The 19,460-nt window shown below is 40.1% G+C and overlaps 1 protein-coding gene and 1 long non-coding RNA gene across 3 annotated transcripts; both read left to right on the top strand.

Moving 5' to 3' along the window:
- The first annotated feature begins 473 nt into the window (after positions 1–473).
- Positions 474–13,868, top strand: LOC145425609 (uncharacterized). 2 transcript variants are annotated; one of them, XM_080298813.1, is made up of 7 exons: positions 474–928; positions 1,963–1,998; positions 11,610–11,873; positions 11,953–12,198; positions 12,384–12,452; positions 12,597–12,641; positions 13,571–13,868. In XM_080298813.1, the coding sequence occupies exons 1-6, from the start codon at positions 757–759 to the stop codon at positions 12,617–12,619; spliced, it is 810 nt and encodes a 269-aa protein (XP_080154939.1). In that variant the 5' UTR covers positions 474–756; the 3' UTR covers positions 12,620–12,641; positions 13,571–13,868. The 2 variants fall into 2 exon arrangements, with proteins under 2 accessions (XP_080154939.1, XP_080154938.1); XM_080298812.1 differs by having other exon boundaries at positions 480–928; positions 12,285–12,452.
- Positions 13,869–14,080: 212 nt separating this feature from the next.
- Positions 14,081–18,522, top strand: LOC145425636 (uncharacterized). The gene is made up of 2 exons (XR_013906349.1): positions 14,081–15,153; positions 16,774–18,522. It is a non-coding gene; the product is annotated as an uncharacterized LOC145425636 (long non-coding RNA).
- Positions 18,523–19,460: the final 938 nt, after the last annotated feature.

Raw genomic sequence — 19,460 nt, 5'->3', positions numbered from 1 at the left:
AAGCACACAAGCAAACATCCTTGGTCAGGAAGAGGGTAGACCCCACCTCATCCTAGATAACACAGTGAGGAAGTCCAGCAGTTCATTTATAAACAAAAGCACTTAGACTAGAACAGACGTAACTATGTTAATCCTACCATAAAACAATTAAACAAGGTACGAACTTTCCCATGCTCCTAGGATGTAGGTTTGCATTCTAGTGTGGAATACAGACCAAGCCTCTGTAGCCTGTTAAAGATCACACAACTTATCACTACACAATTGATTATACACCTCTAAGCATCTATGGTTAAATATTTCTAAGCATAAATGACAATCAACAATACAAACTCTAACAGCCCCCTAAACCTAATAACTGGTTGGGCCACCCTTGGCTGCATCAACTGCAATCAAGCATTTGTGATAACTGAGAATTAGTCTTTTACAGTGCTGTGGAGGAATTCTGGCAGACTCATATTTGCACAATCCTCAGAGATTAGGGGGAGGAGTTCTTTCACGCAGAGGGGCTCGGAGTAGACCCACTGCCCCATCTCATTAAAATTAGCCAGTAAATACCAAAATACAGAAACAACGTAACCTGTGTTTTAGAATAACAATCAGTTATTTTGTTTTTAATTTTTTTTTTTCAAAGTCCAAAAATCAACCTTTTAAGTTAGTCTGACTGTCAGTGAACATCAGGTAATAAATATCTACTGGTGTTACCAAATTTTGACTTTGTTTCTTTAGTCCACCTTCTAAGTATCTTTTTTACTTTTTATGCTTCAGTCTCTCCTTACCATTTCCTGTGCACAAGCACAAAGAAAAAACAATCTGTCTTTGAGGAATGGAAAGAGGAGGGTTTTGCCACCTAGTATAACTGAACTGATCAAAGACTTTGTTATTTTCACTAGCGACACAATGGAGGGACGATTTCTACTGCAGATACTCTGTAAGTCCAACCTTTGCTTTTATGTCTGGGCTACAATTTGACAATAATCTTGTGGATTACATCAGATTTTTATGCAACTACATTAGAGAATGTTACATTAGTTCATAGATGTTAACTGATATATATATATATATATATATATATATATATATATATATATATATATATATATATATAATGTTCTTCCTCTACACCCCCCCCCCCCCCCCCCCCCCCCAATTTTTGCACATATCGAGGAGCGTGTCAGGCTACATTTCACTGTGTGTTATACTTGTATAACTATGCATGTGACAAATAAAGAACCCTGAACCTTGAAAATGTGACAATTAGCCATACAAAATAGAAGATTAAACAAAAAAATAAATAAATAAATCAGACAGTCAATTTTGTAATATTTTTTGACACAGGCCTATATAACTTATTTAGGAATCAAAGACTCACTTTTAGTGTTTGGTGTTTATTTAAACACAGTGATTGTGGCTAAAACAACTTTTGAGATGTGATGAATCATAAGAGGTTCTGAAAAGAGAAAACATTGTCTCATTTTTACAGTTCACAAAACATTTCAAATGCTTTTAAAGCTTCCCAGAAACAGCAACCATAATATAGCGCAAAAACAACTTTATCTGTGCTTAAAATGTTATAGTATTTGAAGTACAGTAATTAAGTCACAAAAAAGACAGAAAGAAAAACAATATTACTGAGTACTCATTACACATTTCATCATAAAAATAAACATGTTCAGAGAGTGTCTCTTCACTGTTGTGTGGCCCTATAACACTTGAGAAAGTATTTAAAAGAAAAAGTTGGACATAAAGTATATTAGTCTTAAAAAGCGGCTTTCTGCCTGCTGTTTTCCATTACATACATCTGGTATGTTGTTAACATACATTAGAGCTTGGTTTCCTGTTTCCTGTGCTCAGACTGAATCAGCTAAAGTCAAACCACGTAAACACCATTGCATGTTTCCCCCACTCATGTTTATCTGCTTTTCTCTGCTGTGAAACCTCAAGCCATCCTGTCTTTATTTGCAGTTCTGATCTCACTGCTGAGCTACACAACAAAGCAAGGTCAGTCAATGTCTATCACTGCTTAAAATGTTCATTTTCATTTTTTCCCTTTGGACTCTGCTTGTATAGCTGTGCTTTAATCATCATTAAAAAAAAATTAAATAAATCCTTGTTTATCTTATTCTGGCCCTTGATGCAGTGCTTTAGCTCCCCTTCTTTCTAAAACAAACAATTGTGGCTATTCACACTTTTAAGCTGTGTTATTTGTGACAGGCTACCCATCACAAACAGTAAGCATGTGGGTTGGACTTATGATTATGGTATGCGCATACTCACTTTATGACATCGTATATATATTTCTGCAGCATGTGGTAGGATTGACATATGGGATCACATCAAGGATAGGCTCTGAGCCCCTTGTTAAAAATGGGGATGGACAGATTGACACATGAAGTGAGGGAGAAGTCTCTGCAGACTGGTGTTTGCAGAAAACCAGGCGTGGCAAAAGTACTGACATTCTGTACTTAAGTAGAAGTAGAGATACTAGTGTTAAAAATACTCCAGTAAAAGTCGAAGTAGTGATTCAACTTCTACAAAAGTAAGCTAAAGAAAGTATAAGTTAAAAAGTAAAGGCTCTGAAATGTACTCAAAGTAAAAAAGTAAGAAGCAGCTTTTTGGAGGATGTTTCTTTTTTTTGTGCAAAGGTAAGTGAACCCTGTGCTGTATTAAAATAATATCAGTAGATGGAAATACAAACTTTTGTCAACTTTTTAAAAATTCTAATTATACTCACCATAATCTAAAGAAAAAGAAGAAAAATAAAATAATATATTTATTGTTTGCTGCCTATGTTGTATAGGGTGACTTTGAAAATGTGTAAGGTCAGGAGTTAAAGTGGCTTCAGCATGTGGGGGAACCCTAAAAATGGTTGTAATGGCTCAGTGTGGGGAAAAAAGAATTATAACTCACAATAATTCCTTTTGAGAGCTTCAATAGATTTTCTTAGTGTACAGGCTGTGATCAGCTGACCTGCTGCTCTTTGTGGATGTATGTAACCAGATGGTTTTCAGAAGCTGATTTCCACTGACAGTACACTGTTTATGCCGTGTTTTTTCTAGATGATATGAAGTTAGTAGGAAGGTGGAATTCACTGAATGAATCTCAACATCATCTGCTAAAATTCACATGAACCTCTGCTACACTTGATGTAACCCATGAAACCACAGCCACTGTGCACCAGTCACACACTGTTCTTTACTTTAAACGATCACAGTACAGCAAACTAACCTGCAGAGGATTCTCATACAGTCTTTAAATAACACAGTTAGTCTGCCCCAGATTGTTTTGCAGGATATTTTACAATATGAAAAAAAAATAATGTCACATGTACAGACTGAATATCTGATGTGTTTGCTTATGTTTGTTGAGCTGATAGAAATGGTGCATTTAAAACTACCTGTCACAACATCTTATTCCTTTTCTGGTCTCTTGACTTCTGTAGAGGTAGCTAGGTGCTGAAGCACTGAAACTTATAGACACCTGCAGTCGTTCAAGTGTTGTGAAAACACAAACAAACAAAACAATGGCCCACTTAACAGCTGACTTTGGCACATGTCATCTCTTTTTAACCCTTTAAGACCTACCATAGAACCAAGTCCCCCAGAGCTTATATTATATTTTTACTTGTTGTAGTGCCATTTTTTTTGGAGCATTTCAAGTTGCTATACATCAATACAACCATATAGCCCAAATTTTAATAATATGTATGCATTAAGTGCATAGTAATTACATAAATTTCAGAAAAGTGCAATAAACTACAAAAAAATTGAAAATCGTTTTTGTTTTTTTAACATATATTTCTAGTTAGAGAAATTTAAGAGGCTTATCCCTCAAAACTGCAAATACAAAAAAGTTGCACAAAATAGTTTCCCACCACAGGAAATTTATTTTGAGTGTCATTATAGTTTTATTTTTGAAATACACCAATTTTTATACACTGCAGGAAAAACGAAAATAAATATTATGATGCAAATTTGCAAAAAAACAGCATATGCATCAAAATAAACTATTTCCAGCAGTGCAATTTGAGTTCTAAACATCCCAGAAACGATACAGAAAGTCATAAAGTGAAACATAACTTTAAAAAAAAAACAGTATTGGCTCATAAGGCCCTAAAGGCAAAAAACTACATTTCCGCAAAATGACGTCACTTCCGGTTTCGGGCAGGTCATGGCAGAAATGCGATAGTTCGCGCTGATGGACATAGGAAATGTTACGAACAGCTGATCGGATCGGCAAAGCGTGTTTCTGGAATATTATGTTTTTTGTTGCTGCAAGTGCTTTTTATGGAGTTTTTGCAAAGCTATATGTGGAAGGAAACTGTGACCTAGGACAAGCTGATGGCATAAGATGTAAGTACAACTCCTCCTGTTTCCTATTCAAAAAAAATGATTGCGCTAGCTTACATGGTTGCAGAGCTAGCGGGATTTAAAAATAGCCCACTCTGACCGGCTTTAAAGGGTTAAGTGACATCTTGTGATTAATGCATGAACAAGACTGCCATTTATGTGTTTCTGTTTAGGCTCAAATCAGTTTTATTTTTTGGAGGCTTGCAGTGACGAAATAATAACTTCACTCAACCCAGATAGCAAAATTGGTATGGCCCGGATCTGGCCCAGATAATGTGCTTACACATGGCCCAGATACTGCAAAGAATGACGGCCCTTTGGTGGCCCAGATCTGGTTTGCCAGAGGTGGCCCACACATGGCCCAGCACAAGACCAGTTGCATACACACTGCTGGCCCTGTGCTGGCCCAGAACAGTTTCAGCTCTGGCCCCAGATGTCAGCCTAATGTGTACCTTAATCAAGCCATGCTGGAACATAACAGTCCAAAAGCAACATGACAAAACTCTCTTCAGACAGTGAATGGACTGATTCTTACATAGCACTTTTCTGCTTTCCCAGATTACCTACAGTGCTCTATACAGCATGCCACATTCACCCAATCGCACACTTTCTCTAAACGGAGTGCTTCCTAACTACATTCGTACACACTCACACTCTTGATATGCAGACTGGAGGAGCCAGAGATCAAACCACTAACCTTACGATCAGTAGGTGACCTGCTCTACCTCCTGAGCTACAGCCACCCAGTGGTAAACATGAGTAATCATGTTTACCCTCACTAGGTTTTGGATAAAGTGTACACTCGCAAACCTGTCAAATCTGCATTTGAAATGTTGGCTACCATAGCAGTATCATATTGCAAAATGGCACTTGGGTCTTCTAACTAAAATAGAAAAATAGGAACATTAATAGTGCCATCACTGCCAGACCTGCCTCACATCTGGTTGACATACTTCCTGCCATGACATCAATCAGTCAGAAGTGCCAGCTTGATGCCGGATCCGGGCCAGACCTGTTTTCTATGAGCATGGCCCTCATAAACCAAACTACAGTTGGGCCAGATGTGGCATGCCATCACCTAAACAGTGCCATCTACTCCAGGCCTGGCCCATATCTGGTTGACATACCACTTACCAGGCCAGAAGTCAGCCAGCAGTGCTGGCTTGACACCAGATACGGCCAGACCTGTCTGCTATTTGGGAAATAGATTAAAACAAAAGGAAAGAGTGTGTTTTGAAAATGTAAGGAGTAGCAAGTACAGATACTTATTTAAAATGTAGGGGGTAAAAGTATAAAGTAGTCAGAACAAAATACAATAAAGTAGAGATACCTGACAAGTCTACCTAAGAACAGTAACAAAGCATTTGTACCTTTGTACTTCCCACCTTTGCAGACAACACTGTGATCTGTAAGGTGAGACTGCATGAATGGGAGAGTGGTGGAAGATGGATTAATATATATGCTTGTAATAGGGAGTGCCCAACTTTACAATTTCTGTTTGTTTTTTGTTTTTTTAAAACACACAAAAAACAAACAAACATGAAAATGGTACTTTTGTTTAATGTAATTTAACACAGAACCTGGAGCAGAAAACCCAAGTTAAAAGAAAAAGTTTATAACTACAGTCGTGATACCTTAGGTTTTGTTGAGGAAGTTAAAACAAAGAAACAGTGTCTGTATTAAACTTGCTTTGTGGTCACCAACCAATGGTGACCCAGTGAACATTATGAGGGAAAGTATTTGTCACTTATAGAACAGCTTATCTGTTGTAATAACCAATTATTGTAGTAGATGTCAGTAGACATTTTTTTCACAGTTATTTCAGAATTCACAGAGATGTTTGAATGGCTCAGAACAAATCTTCATTCCATCTTTGCCACCTACCTACCGGTTGTCTACCTATTGAAAATACTTTAGTTTGCCACCAGAAACACAACATTTTGAGGTAGTAATGGGAGGTAAAGGTGGTACAGGCTTTTACGTATTCTTGGGCATCTCGGGCTAAAGAGGGCCACTAGAACACGCGTTCCAGAAAAGAGATGGTGCGTTAGATTTCAGGGTTACATGAAAATCTAGCTGTGTGGGTCCATTGGAGCACCCGGGCCCGCACAGATGAAGGGATGTAGAGCCGAGCTGGGGGCCCCATCCCATGATCAGGGTTGGTAGGCTGGGCCTGCCGTACCACTGACTCAATCTCCCAGGTGAGACCTCCTGTGACACAGCCAAGATGCAAGATTGATGCCTCCTCACGATCTTCCTCAGAAGATAAAAACTGACATGACAATGCAACTGGTTATATATTTTGTGACCCAGGCCTATAAGTAATGGAAAAATTGACCAACAAGGATACCCAATGTTACGGTTTGGAGGAGGACTCAAGTGCAGGACTCCGGTTCTGATGCTCACAAGAAGGATTTATTCACAATTCACCAGGTGTATATACAAGAAGGTGCGGGGGTGATAAAGTGGGGCAAAAAAGTATTTAGTCAGCCACCGATTGTGCAAGTTCCCCCACCTAAAATGATGACAGAGGTCAGTAATTTGCACCAGAGGTACACGTCAACTGTGAGAGACAGAATGTGAAAAAAAAATCCATGAATCCACATGGTAGGATTTGTAAAGAATTTATTCGTAAATCAGGGTGGAAAATAAGTATTTGGTCAATAACAAAAATACAACTCAATACTTTGTAACATAACCTTTGTTGGCAATAACAGAGGTCAAACGTTTACTATAGGTCTTTACCAGGTTTGCACACACAGTAGCTGGTATTTTGGCCCATTCCTCCATGCAGATCTTCTCGAGAGCAGTGATGTTTTGGGGCTGTCGCCGAGCAACACGGACTTTCAATTCCCGCCACAGATTTTCTATGGGGTTGAGGTCTGGCGACTGGCTAGGCCACTCCAGGACTTTTAAATGCTTCTTACGGAGCCACTCCTTTGTTGCCCGGGCGGTGTGTTTTGGATCATTGTCATGTTGGAAGACCCAGCCACGTTTCATCTTCAAAGTTCTCACTGATGGAAGGAGGTTTTGTCTCAAAATCTCATGATACATGGCCCCATTCATTCTGTCCTTAACACGGATCAGTCGTCCTGTCCCCTTGGCAGAAAAACAGCCCCATATTATGATGTTTCCACCCCCATGCTTCACAGTAGGTATGGTGTTCTTGGGATGCAACTCAGTATTCTTCGTCCTCCAAACACGACGAGTTGAGTTTATAGCAAAAAGTTCTACTTTGGTTTCATCTGACCACATGACATTCTCCCAATCCTCTGCTGTATCATCCATGTGCTCTCTGGCAAACTTCAGACGGGCCTGGACATGCACTGGCTTCAGCAGCGGAACACGTCTGGCACTGCGGGATTTGATTCCCTGCCGTTGTAGTGTGTTACTGATGGTGACCTTTGTTACTTTGGTCCCAGCTCTCTGCAGGTCATTCACCAGGTCCCCCCGTGTGATTCTGGGATCTTCGCTCACGGTTCTCATGATCATTTTGACCCCACAGGATAGGATCTTGCGTGGAGCCCCAGATCATGGGAGATTATCAGTGGTCTTGTATGTCTTCCATTTTCTGATGATTGCTCCCACAGTTGATTTCTTCACACCAAGCTGCTTGCCTATTGTAGATTCACTCTTCCCAGTCTGGTGCAGGTCTACAATACTTTTCCTGGTGTCCTTCGAAAGCTCTTTGGTCTTGGCCATGGTGGAGTTTGGAGTCTGACTGTTTGAGGCTGTGGACAGGTGTCTTTTATACAGGTGATGAGTTCAAACAGGTGCCATTCATACAGGTAACGAGTGGGGGAAAGAAAAGCGTCTTACAGAAGACGTTACAGGTCTGTGAGAGCCAGAGATTTTCCATGTTTGAGGTGACCAAATACTTATTTGCCACCCTGATTTATGGATAAATTCTTTACAAATCCTACCATGTGGATTCATGGATTTTTTTTTCACATTCTGTCTCTCACAGTTGAAGTGTACCTCTGGTGCAAATTACTGACCTCTGTCATCATTTTAGGTGGGGGAACTTGCACAATCGGTGGCTGACTAAATACTTTTTTGCCCCACTGTATATACAGCTGAGTGAGGGAAGAAGGGGTCTCCAGGGAAGTCCAGGGGGAAAGCACGCGTTCTTCAGATCATCCACACACACGATCACAGGCTCACACTCCGACACTGCCACATGGGAATCACACGGGGGAAAATCCAGGAAGCTCTGTAGACAGGGAGACAGGGTTAAGTACGACGCATAAAGGAAAATACTCTTAACTAGACTTGCTCCAGCACACTTCTCCAGCTCACCTGCGAACGGCTCAGGGTTCTGCATCGTTCTCCAACAAGGCGGTGGTGTGGCCACAGCCTGGGGGCGTGGAGAATGAGAGGGAGTAACACTCAAAGAGGATGGGGTTACCAAGGGGGGCGAGAGCATTTGTGAGGGTGGAGAGCTCTTTATTAATATGGAGGAGCATCTTCTCATGCCGCTTCAGCAGGTGAGGAGAGTCCGTTGAACAGGGTCAGAGTCCACTAAGTCCATCGTAGCTGGATCATTCTGTCACCATTTGTTTGGTAGAGGACTCAATCATTTATCCCTTTAAGGCCGATTGGAGCAGCCACACTCTATTTTGCGTAACTATTTTTAAATCCCGGTAGAACTGCAACCACATAAGCTAGCGCAATAATTTATTTTGCACTGGAAACCTAAGGAGTTGTACTTACATCTTATGCATTCAGTTTGTCCTAGGTCACAATTTCCTTCCACATATGGCTTTGCAAAATTTGCATAAAAAGTACTTGCAGCAACAAAAATATAATATTCCAGAAACACACTTTGCCGATCCAATCAGCTGTTCGACACACTTCCTACATTGGAATAGACGTCAGCGCGAACTATCGCATTTCCGCCATCTCAAAATTCATCTCATCATCTCAAAATTAAAACCAACCTGTGGTTGAAAACTACTTTGTGCACCTTTTTTTATATTTACAGTTTTAAGGGATAAACCTCTGAAATTTATAGAACTAGAAATATGTTTGAAAAAAAAACAAACAAACGAAAACGATTTAAATTTTGTTTGTAGTTTAATGCACTTTTTTGCCATTTATGTAAAAAAAAATGGACTTAATGCCTAATATCTATTTAACCCTTGTGTGGTGTTCATATTTTTGTTACTCAGCCAGTGTTCATGGGTCTGGTGGACCCGCTAGAGTTTTGGCTTTCCACGTTAACACTATCAAAAATTTTATGTTAAATTACTCAACAGATATTTACTTCATCCCAATTACAAGCCATATGAACAGCAAACATGGTTAATTTTTTCCCTTTACCTTTGTTAGATCACATTTATGAATTAATGTGCTTCTCGTTTTTTTTTTTTTTTTATAAAATGTTATAAAAAAATGAATAAGTTATAATCAAGTGGAGTGAGTGGAAAGACACATGTGAAGCAATATGTTTCACAACTAAATGGGATCAGCTGCTCATCAATGGGGACATTAGGCCCAGAGTTGTAAAACAGGGGGAGGTGGTGCACACACTTATCCCACACTGTCCTGATGGCAGCTAGCTTGTCTCTCTGCCGTCGAGCTGGTCTGTCGTCTCGGTTATCAAAACGGATAATCCTGGAAATTTTGTGGAAGTTTTCCAGAGACATTGATGCACGGAAAGGTTCGTGCCGGTTTCTGCATCCCACAGGGATTCTGTGGATTCCCCTTTGGACCTCAAAACTCCTGCAAGGATAAGAACCCCAAAGTAGGCCTTTGGGGTTCTTAGATGAATTTGGTCCATCTCCTTCCACTTCTCTCCAAAAACACACCTTCCTTCTAGATTACTGCAATCCAGAATAATTTTCTGGATGGAATCTGGGATGAAAAGCTCAAATGAAGACTCGATGTCCTGCACATGAGTAACTGTCAGCCGTGTTGGCCCTGGCTTATCACAGTAACAGCTCTGCAGGGTGGCTCATTTCTTGGGCAAGAAGACCATTCAATTTCACCAGTTATTGACATCCATATTTCTTCACTTGCTGTCTGGTGGGCTTGTTCTGGTCCTGGAGCTGGCTGCAGATGGGGTACTCGTCTTCGTTTTGTTACTAAATGGTGCTCAACCTCATCCTCTTCTTCAAAGTCACTGTCAGACTCTGAATTTTCTGAAATGTGAAATATTCTGAAACCTCTTTGTCAACATCATCATCCGAAGCCCCTCTCTCTTCCAAAATCAATTGGATGGCCCTCGCAGCAGATAATCTTTTGCCATCTTGATCAGTTGTGATAAAGAACCACACTGGCAAAGTCTTATTTATAGTTTTATGCCCCTAATTAGCAGGTGGGACAGGGTATGAGAAAATAAAATTTGGATCCCTCAAGAAAGAGGGTAAAATGTGTGGGAATGTAAGAGCAGACGGTGTTGGTAGTTGAATTTTCAACAATATTGCAACTTTGTGCGGAGCAGGAGGGGAAGAAAACACTATCAGCAGCACCAGAAAGGAGGAAGACAGAGTGTGGGAACACAGGACCTACACTTTCAACACTTTTATTAGACCTGGGTCCAGTGGACCCGAACACCTTGTATGTAATGTAAATGCGTGGGGGGAGGTACAGTATGAGGTCACTGAAAATTAGTTCGGATTTATGTTCTTCACAGAAAATAAGCCAAAGCCAATGAATTTCAGGTTGAAAAAATAATTAATTGTTTAATTTTTCTTTTGAGAAAAACTGAAAACGGGTCTCACAGACCCGAACACCATACAAGGGTTAATAATATTAGAAAAATCTGGGATATATTGGATGTATTGATGTATAGCAACTTGAAATGCTTCCAACAATGGCACTAGAGCATGTAAAATTATAAGGATAAGCTCTGGCGCATTTGGTTCTATGGTAGGTCTTAAAGGGTTAAAAGTTACACTGACTCTAGTTACTACAACAATCCAGCGAGGAAGTAGAGTCTCCTACCGTCCTAAGTAGTCTGCCAAGGTAATCATTCATGATGTGACACCAGAGTAGGATTCGTGTGAAAGAGCAACAGGTGTGCAGGTTCAGAGGTGGGGAAGCAAAGTCCAACTCCACCCCGGTGGGAGAGGCGAAGGCAAAAAAACAAACCCCATTCTCTGGATGCTGAGAAACATGACACAAACTGAACCACCAAGGACTTCATGTAGACTCCAAGGCCCTTGAATGTTTAATAAGTTTGAAAAATATTTGTGCTTTACTGGAAAAGGGTTAATTAAAATTGATTACACGATTAATATCCTCCCCTCTCATTTATAGCTCGTCTTACAGTGAATTTAAACAGGACTCAGCTGTTTGCTGATGAGTTTGTGTCTCTCAGCTGTGAGGATGACAACAGCTCTGCTGGATGGACTCTGAGAAGGAACACAACTACAGAGACAAGAACAAAGTGTGGATCTGGATTTGGAAAACCAGCTGGTTCTTCGTGTGACATAAGCTACTTCGACCCGCTGGACAGTGGAGTTTACTGGTGTGAGTCCAGAGAGGGTACCATCAGTAACATGGTTAACCTGACAGTCACTGGTAAGCTGAGTGTGTGGAGTTAGTGTTGATGAAGCTGTGTGTAAATGGATGAAATGCTGTAGTTTGTCTCTGTGTTGAGGTGGATCAGTGATCCTGCAGAGTCCTGTCCTCCCTGTGATGGAGGGAGATGACGTCACTCTGCTCTGTAAAACAAAGACCACTCCCTCCAACCTCCCAGCTGCTTTCTATAAAGATGGCGTCTTCACTGGGAAAGAGCCTACAGGTCACATGACCATCCAGCATGTTTCCAGGTCTGATGAAGGCCTCTACAAGTGTGACATCAGCGGTCATGGAGAGTCCCCATCCAGCTGGATCACTGTCACAGGTGACACACTCACCTGTCTGTGTTTCTGCAGCTTTCAACATTCACAATGTGACGACAACTTAATGACTGTGTTTGATGTATTTTAGAAAAACCCACCACCACACTTCCGCCAACATTCACCTCCATCACTCTTCCTCCATCACTCTCTCCTCCTGTTCTCTCTGTCTTGTCATGTGTTGGATCAGTCTTTGTTGTTGTTCTACTGGTGTTACTGGTTCTGCTGGTAAGACGATGTGTTCACAGGAAACCTGAAGGTGAGACTCTGATTTCCTAATCTTTCATGTTTGAGTTTGTTTGATAATTTTCCAAGTGTAATTTTGTTTTGCTAAATAGTCTACACATTTCATGCATATCATTCTCCTCTCCTCTTCTTCATCTCTTGCTGACTGTTACATCAGTCTGTGCTGTGATGCTGAGATGACATGTTCACGAAAACCTCAAAGGTGAGAATCGGACTTCTGGATTTTACACGTTTACTTTTTTAAGTTGATTTTTAACCGTGGTAATATATTCTTCAATTTTTATTTTCTATTTTAAAAATTTTGCTTTATTTCGGGTAAACAAGTAGGAGCTGGATAAAACGACATCACCAGTCACATTAAGCATGTTCACTGTCTATAAGGACATTTTTTGTCAATAATAATATCATTATTACAATTTTTACACAAATCCACAACTACACAATCACCCCCAACTGTCAATGGAGAATTTTACTTAGTAGTCAGTATAAGCTTTTAATGATATACGTTTGCATATGATAGAATACAGCATGATGATCTTTTGATGACTTAGACTGTTGTTCACTACAAGACTTATTCTGTTCTGTTTTGTAAGTTTCTTCCCACAGCGATAATAAGAGCTGAACAAGCGGTTTCATTCGCTACCAGGAAGAGGAGAGCTGAACACTCTTATCTAAAATGATAGCGAGGCGTTTCTGTTGAGCTAGCATTTCAGCAAAAAACGTTATAAAATAAAAAAAACAGAATAGCCGAAAAATTAACCGTAACAATAGCCACTTCTTAAATTCGTAGTATTCACAGACTGCAGTGTAATTGTTCCAAACTTAAACACTCACCTGATTGTTCGCGCCAGCAGTGTTGTTGGAAGTGTTGTCCATCGTTCACTGAGGGACAAGTTAACAGCAGCCACCACCCATACAATGCACGCTACCTTGAGAGCATGGGAAATGACCACTTCTCACGTAGTGGCTGGGAAAACGTCTCATAATTGATCAGTTATGGCGTAATTTGTACACATTACTGCTTGAAAGAGCTTTAGTAACTGAGTTTTAGCAGTTATGCATGACATGTTTTCTAAACATTATCAAATAATACAGTGCAGGAGGTGTTTGATAAATTATGTTCATTCCCAGGTTTCCTGAAGGCAACATGAAAAATGGACCATCTTGAGCCTGCAGCGGTCTGCTGTCACTCGTGATTCCCCGCCCCTCTCTGTGTAGCCACGCCCACCAGGCCAAAACAGGGCCAAAAGTCTGTAACTGAAAAATAGAGATCTGAAAGTGAAAAAAAAAAATTGAAGCTGAGAGAAAAATCCGAACCTGAAGAATTTTTTTTGTACATTAATTTAAAAGATCTGAATCTGAAAAAATGTAATCTGAGACTGAATAGATTTTTTAAAAATAATAATAATGAAAAGAAGATTACTGAAAATTTTTAAATAAAGTTTACTCAGAGAAATAATACAAATATTCAAAACGTTTGATTTTATTTTAAATCCAACTCTTTCTTTTTCAAAGTTCACTCTAAAAATGTGACTTTTGCTTTCAGTTTACATATCTTCGATTTCAAATTTTTCTTTTGACTACACAAACATTATGGCCCTGATTTAACTCCATACCCCCCCCCCCCCCCCCCCCCCCCGGCAGGGGGGCCTGAGCCGGCACCACCTGGTCATCCAGAAGCACATGTGCTGGTTTAAGTCTGTCAATAGAAACAGCCTCCTGCCGACCCCCAAAATCCAAAAGGGAATGCTTTGAATAACCTGAAAGGGGCCGTCATACAGTGGATGCAGCGGAGGCCTATGAGCGTCATGCCTGACAAAAACAAACTGCGAAGACTCCAACGACCTCGGAACAAAGGTGTCGGGCACACAATGGTGCACTGGGCCAGGAAGAGAAAACGAGTCTCTTCGGGGACGGAGAGACAGCACAGAGGAAGCGAAGCACGGGGGTGGGCTCTCAGGCAAGAATTCCCCGGGGACCCGGAGGGGCTGACCTAGGACAAGTTCAGCCGGGGAAACCCCAAGGTCTTCTTTAACCACGCAGTGCAACCCCAGTAAAACCCATGGAAGGCGGTCAACCCAGTTGCCATCTGTGAGAGAAGCACGGAACGCGGCGTTAAGCGACCGGTGGAAACGTTGGCTCCTTGTCGCCACTCCACCAAATAACGTGCAAAAAACAATTTTTTGCACATTCATTGCACATTTGTGGGAATGTTTAAATATTTACTTTTTATGAATTACTTTTCATTTTATCTTTATTTTTAAAATCACCATGGCAATGCACATGCGCATACTCTCCTGCTCGCAACGGGCTTTGGAGCTGACATAACGCCGCAGTGCATTTTAGGAGTGCAGCACCATATTGGCAGACCACAAATCAAAACAAACACACTCTTTGTGTTGGAAGGAGCAATTCTGAAAAGTAGCTCAAAAGATAAAGGACGTTATAGAGACAGATTGTTTACAGATGCAAAGAGACGGTATTTGCAAAAAAACAGAGTGCATTGGAAATGTGGACCCGTATGAAATCCGGCAGTGGAGTAGAAACCCTGAAGACCAAACCACTATTGACTTAGCCTGATATATTCTCGTACCTTTTCTGTAAAGTCAGCGCATACACGGCGCACCAATTTTGCCATTATAAATCTCTGGAGGCTCACATCCAATTCACCAAGGACTGGGTACAATTGTGAGTACGCCGTCAGTCAAACAAAAGTAAGTCAGCTTGAGTACTGTGAGTAAAATGCGTTTGATTTCCCTCCGAACATTCAGATTAGTGCAGCATAAATTCATTCATGAGGGGGGAAATTACAGTGAGAACATGTGGAGTCTGTTAGATGGATAACATAGTGTGTTGAGTGCACTGATGTGACATTGTCCTGAAGGATTTAGTTATTCTCTATGGTTAAAGAAATTGCCCTAATTAATTGATATTTATTATAAATGATCCTAATTGACTATGTGCACGTTAGCATATGCTACTTCCGGTGCGGAAATTCCTGTGGGGAGCTTTGTTTCCGGTGTCCTATTCACAACCTGTTTACGGCCCAAAACAAGTTAAGCAAATGAATGAATCAAGCGGCGATTTACATTTCTATAGATGTCTTGGGCATTTACCCAATATATCTGTAAATGATGTTCATCGACTTGTCGATATTTTTTCCCTGCACCTCAGAGCAAAAGAGAAAAGGGATTCAAATGTTATATTTCTCAGCTGTCCCTCGTTTATCGCGGGTGTTATGTTCTAAAAATAACCAGCGATAGGTGAAATAAAGTAGCCAATTTTATTTTTTGCGAGGCAAAACGTTTGGTGGACATCGTGGACATACAGTACTGCACTTCGGAGTCACACTGCTAGCGATCAATGCAGTGATTCTGTACTGTACAGGAGAGACGTCACGGAGGAGATCGATCAGGACGCAGGACACAATGTGATGTAAAAAAAGCATACAAACTTGTACTAAAAAATCTGCGAAACAGCAAGGTGAAAGGTGAACCGTGTTATAGTGAGGGACCGCTGTAATTTTGAGGGTAAGTCACAACATACCCTTCATAAATACTAATGTATAGAAACCCTTACCAGCGATCATTCATTTTTTTTCATGGTTTGTTAACATGCTGTGTAGGTGTGTACTTGACTAGCTGATCTCGACATAACAGGGGAAACATCTGGTTTGACTATTCTTCACCTGTAGTTTGAATGCTGAACATTTGCCTGTTTAAATCATAAGACCAGTCACTATACAGAGATGTGCTTCTGAATGTGGACGATGTGTCTTCTGCTGCCGTAATGCAGTTCTGCTTGTGTTGAGTGATGTAAACAACTGATCGATCTAAACTCTTTAAACGTCAAAATTGATCATTAGATTTTTTTATGACACAACAGTGGTGAGTGTTCCCACCTTCTGCTCTTTGTAACTTAACGCAATCTTTCAGTTTTCGAGTTTTGGACATGATTTTGGAGTATATCTTCGCAGTAGTGATTGACCGCAAAGTAAAGCTACCGGAAATGTACAACCCCACATCTGGTCTCAAACCAGGAAGTTAGCATTTTCTCGTGCACAGGGTCAATTACACTTAAAGCTGAACTTTATGCTTTCTCACTCTTGAAAGTGATTACATCCTTGCATTACATACTTAAGTTTTTTGCTGATAGGTTTCTAAAAAGAAACATGCAGATTTAAAATATAACATGCAGCTGTCTATAGATGGATACATAAAAACACTTTATTTGTTACATTTATGATTAAAGTATTTGAACGTAGATACAACACATTTGTGTCGGCCTTGGCTTATTAAAGTTCTTGTCTTGAACTTTGTCTGTGTGTGTTTTAGGTCCTGCACTTTCAAAGACTGAATCAACCAGTATTGCAGCCATGGGTCACTGTGAGCATCACAGGGAAGGTTGAAGCCGCCCACTGCACCTGTATGGCCGGAGTCGTGGAGACCTGCACCCATGTCCCTGCTCTTTTAAAGTAGAAGCAACAGTGAGGATCTGTGGCACAAGGACTGTTACAGATGAACCTGCATAGTGGGTTTTGCTGGGTAATATGACCAAGATACAGCCGGAGGTTGGCCATAGACTTCTCCTGTTCAGCTGCCCAAAAAAAGGCTCTCAATCAAAACATAAACAGACCATCCGTATTGACAGGTAAAAGAAAACATCCTCAAAACAGAAAAAATCCACCTGCTACTGTGGAGGAGTTGGATCAACTGATGGGAAAGTATTTTTCCAAGCATAGTTCTGTTCTGAATAACCCATAATGTTTTAATTTAGGGGGGCATGTAAATAATTTGCATTTACTGAATATCTACTTACTAATTACCACTGTTCAAAAGTTGAATAAAGAAACAAACAAATGTTTGCTTATTTTTAATTAAAAGCACTTTGTAGAACATCACATCAGTTACAATGTAGAATCAATGTCATGTATAGTTTACAAATGACAAAATGTTTACATAAAATCATGACAGCATTTATATAATATCACCCACTGCTAGCATTCTGTAATTTACTGTCTCTTTTGAAAATGTATCACTACATATACAGCACAAGACCTTTAAGAGTATTTAATAAGAGTATTTTCCCCTGATTTTACTAACACACTGGGGCACATGTTCACCAAAACGCAGCAAACCTTTGCCATCTTATCCAGGAAGGTCACCTTTTTACCCTCACATGGAAGAAGTAATCTGATTGCCATGGTGGTATGTAGCATGTAGTTTGAAGCAAAGATTTCGTAGTGCCTCATGTGTAGTGTTGGAACCCAGTCAGGATTTGTTTCATTCATTTCATAGGCTGGTTTGCCTGCAATAATGCCAAATAATTAGCAACTCTATAAATAAAGGTAGTTCTGCATGTTTGTTCTAATTTGCTATGACCTCAGAGCGCATTGAAAATAAAAAGGGTAATATGAACTTATTTAGAACTTACCAGAATGAAAATACTGAAGCACACCAACAGATATCTGTGGCTGGTAGAGAACTGAATATCAGCTCGTCTCACAGCTGCTATCCAGGCTAGACGCCTTCTTTTGGTAACATCCAACACATAAGCTCCCTCATGATGCTTCCAGGTATGGAAACAATGAAAAGAGAGCCCGTTTCCAAGCTTATTCCTTTGCCAGTAGTGCAATCTAACATTACAACCGACCACACAGGAAGCATTTGTTTGACCTGCTAATATGGCGCCTCAACCAAAATCCTGGCTATGCCCCATCCAGTAAGATCACGCTCCAGAGCCCTATTAACGTACGGATCTAGAAAGAAGACGCTGCATTTTTAACTCTGAGGGAGATGGAGAATGAGCCTATTTCCAAAAAAAGTGGAGTGTGTTCCTTTAAGTTCTATATTGTATATATTGTCAAAAACTAAAGTGTACATAGCAGTTGTTGTATCTTCTTTACTGTATCACTGACAGATAATTTCAAAGTCAATGAACGCTACATTATAGTGAGATATTGTGTAATGTGAAATACTGTAAGCAAATGAATAAACAACCTAATTCGTGATAGACCTTTGACTCTGTTTTGTTTGAATCCAATTGTTTTTTGCAGATGTAAATAAAACATGTTGTTACTTTTAGTATTATTATTATTATCATCATTATTGCAGTAAATACATTTTAAATAAATGATACTTTGATATACATTCTACTGTAAGGTTGGAAATGTATTTTCTTCACCCTGAAATATCTTTTGAAATGTATTTTGGTTTGAAAAAAATATATTTTCAATTTTAAAAATATACTTTTTTGAGCATCACAAATACAACATATATTTACCATATATTTGAAATATATTTTGGCCAGGAAAAATTTATTTTTTTTTACCATATGGGAATCTTTAACCCTTTAAAACCAGTCAGAGCGGGCACGCTCCATATTGCGCAACTACTTTTAAATCCTTGTAGAACTGCAACCAGGTAAGCTAGCGCAATCATTTTTTTTGCATATGAATCCGGAGGAGTTGTACTTACATCTTATGCCATCAGCTTGTCCTAGGTCACGGTTTCCTTCCACACACAGCTTTGCAAAAACTGCATAAAAAGCACTTGCTGTCACGGCGGGGTGCGCCGATGTGTGTGGAAACAGGACCCAAAAGCAGATGATGACGAGGAATTGTAATGATTAACAGAAAGGTGAACCTTTAATGCGATGACGGCAGGGAAATGAACCAAGAGACCAAAAACAAACAGGCAAAACACTAAGAAACAAAATACTAAATGGTACTGAGACCAAAACCTAAACTATGACTGTGGTGGAAAAATAATAAACAAAGACCATGACTAAGACTAATAATACACAACAGATGAAAACTAGAACTATGACTGAGGTGAGGTAAACAGGCTAAGACCATGACTAAAACTGTGACCCTGGTGAGATAAACAGACGAACCGACAATGGCATGAAGAAAACAAAAAGCTTAAATACAGACATGAGGTGATCAGGGGAAGTGGGGACACATGGGGGAACAGCTGACAGACATAAACCTAATGACAGGACCAGGAGAGAAAGCTAAATA

The sequence above is a fragment of the Astatotilapia calliptera genome, chromosome 3 (genome assembly GCF_964374335.1).
Source record: "Astatotilapia calliptera chromosome 3, fAstCal68.1, whole genome shotgun sequence".
Lineage (NCBI taxonomy): Eukaryota > Metazoa > Chordata > Actinopteri > Cichliformes > Cichlidae > Astatotilapia > Astatotilapia calliptera.
This window is presented reverse-complemented; position numbering and strand designations above follow the sequence as displayed.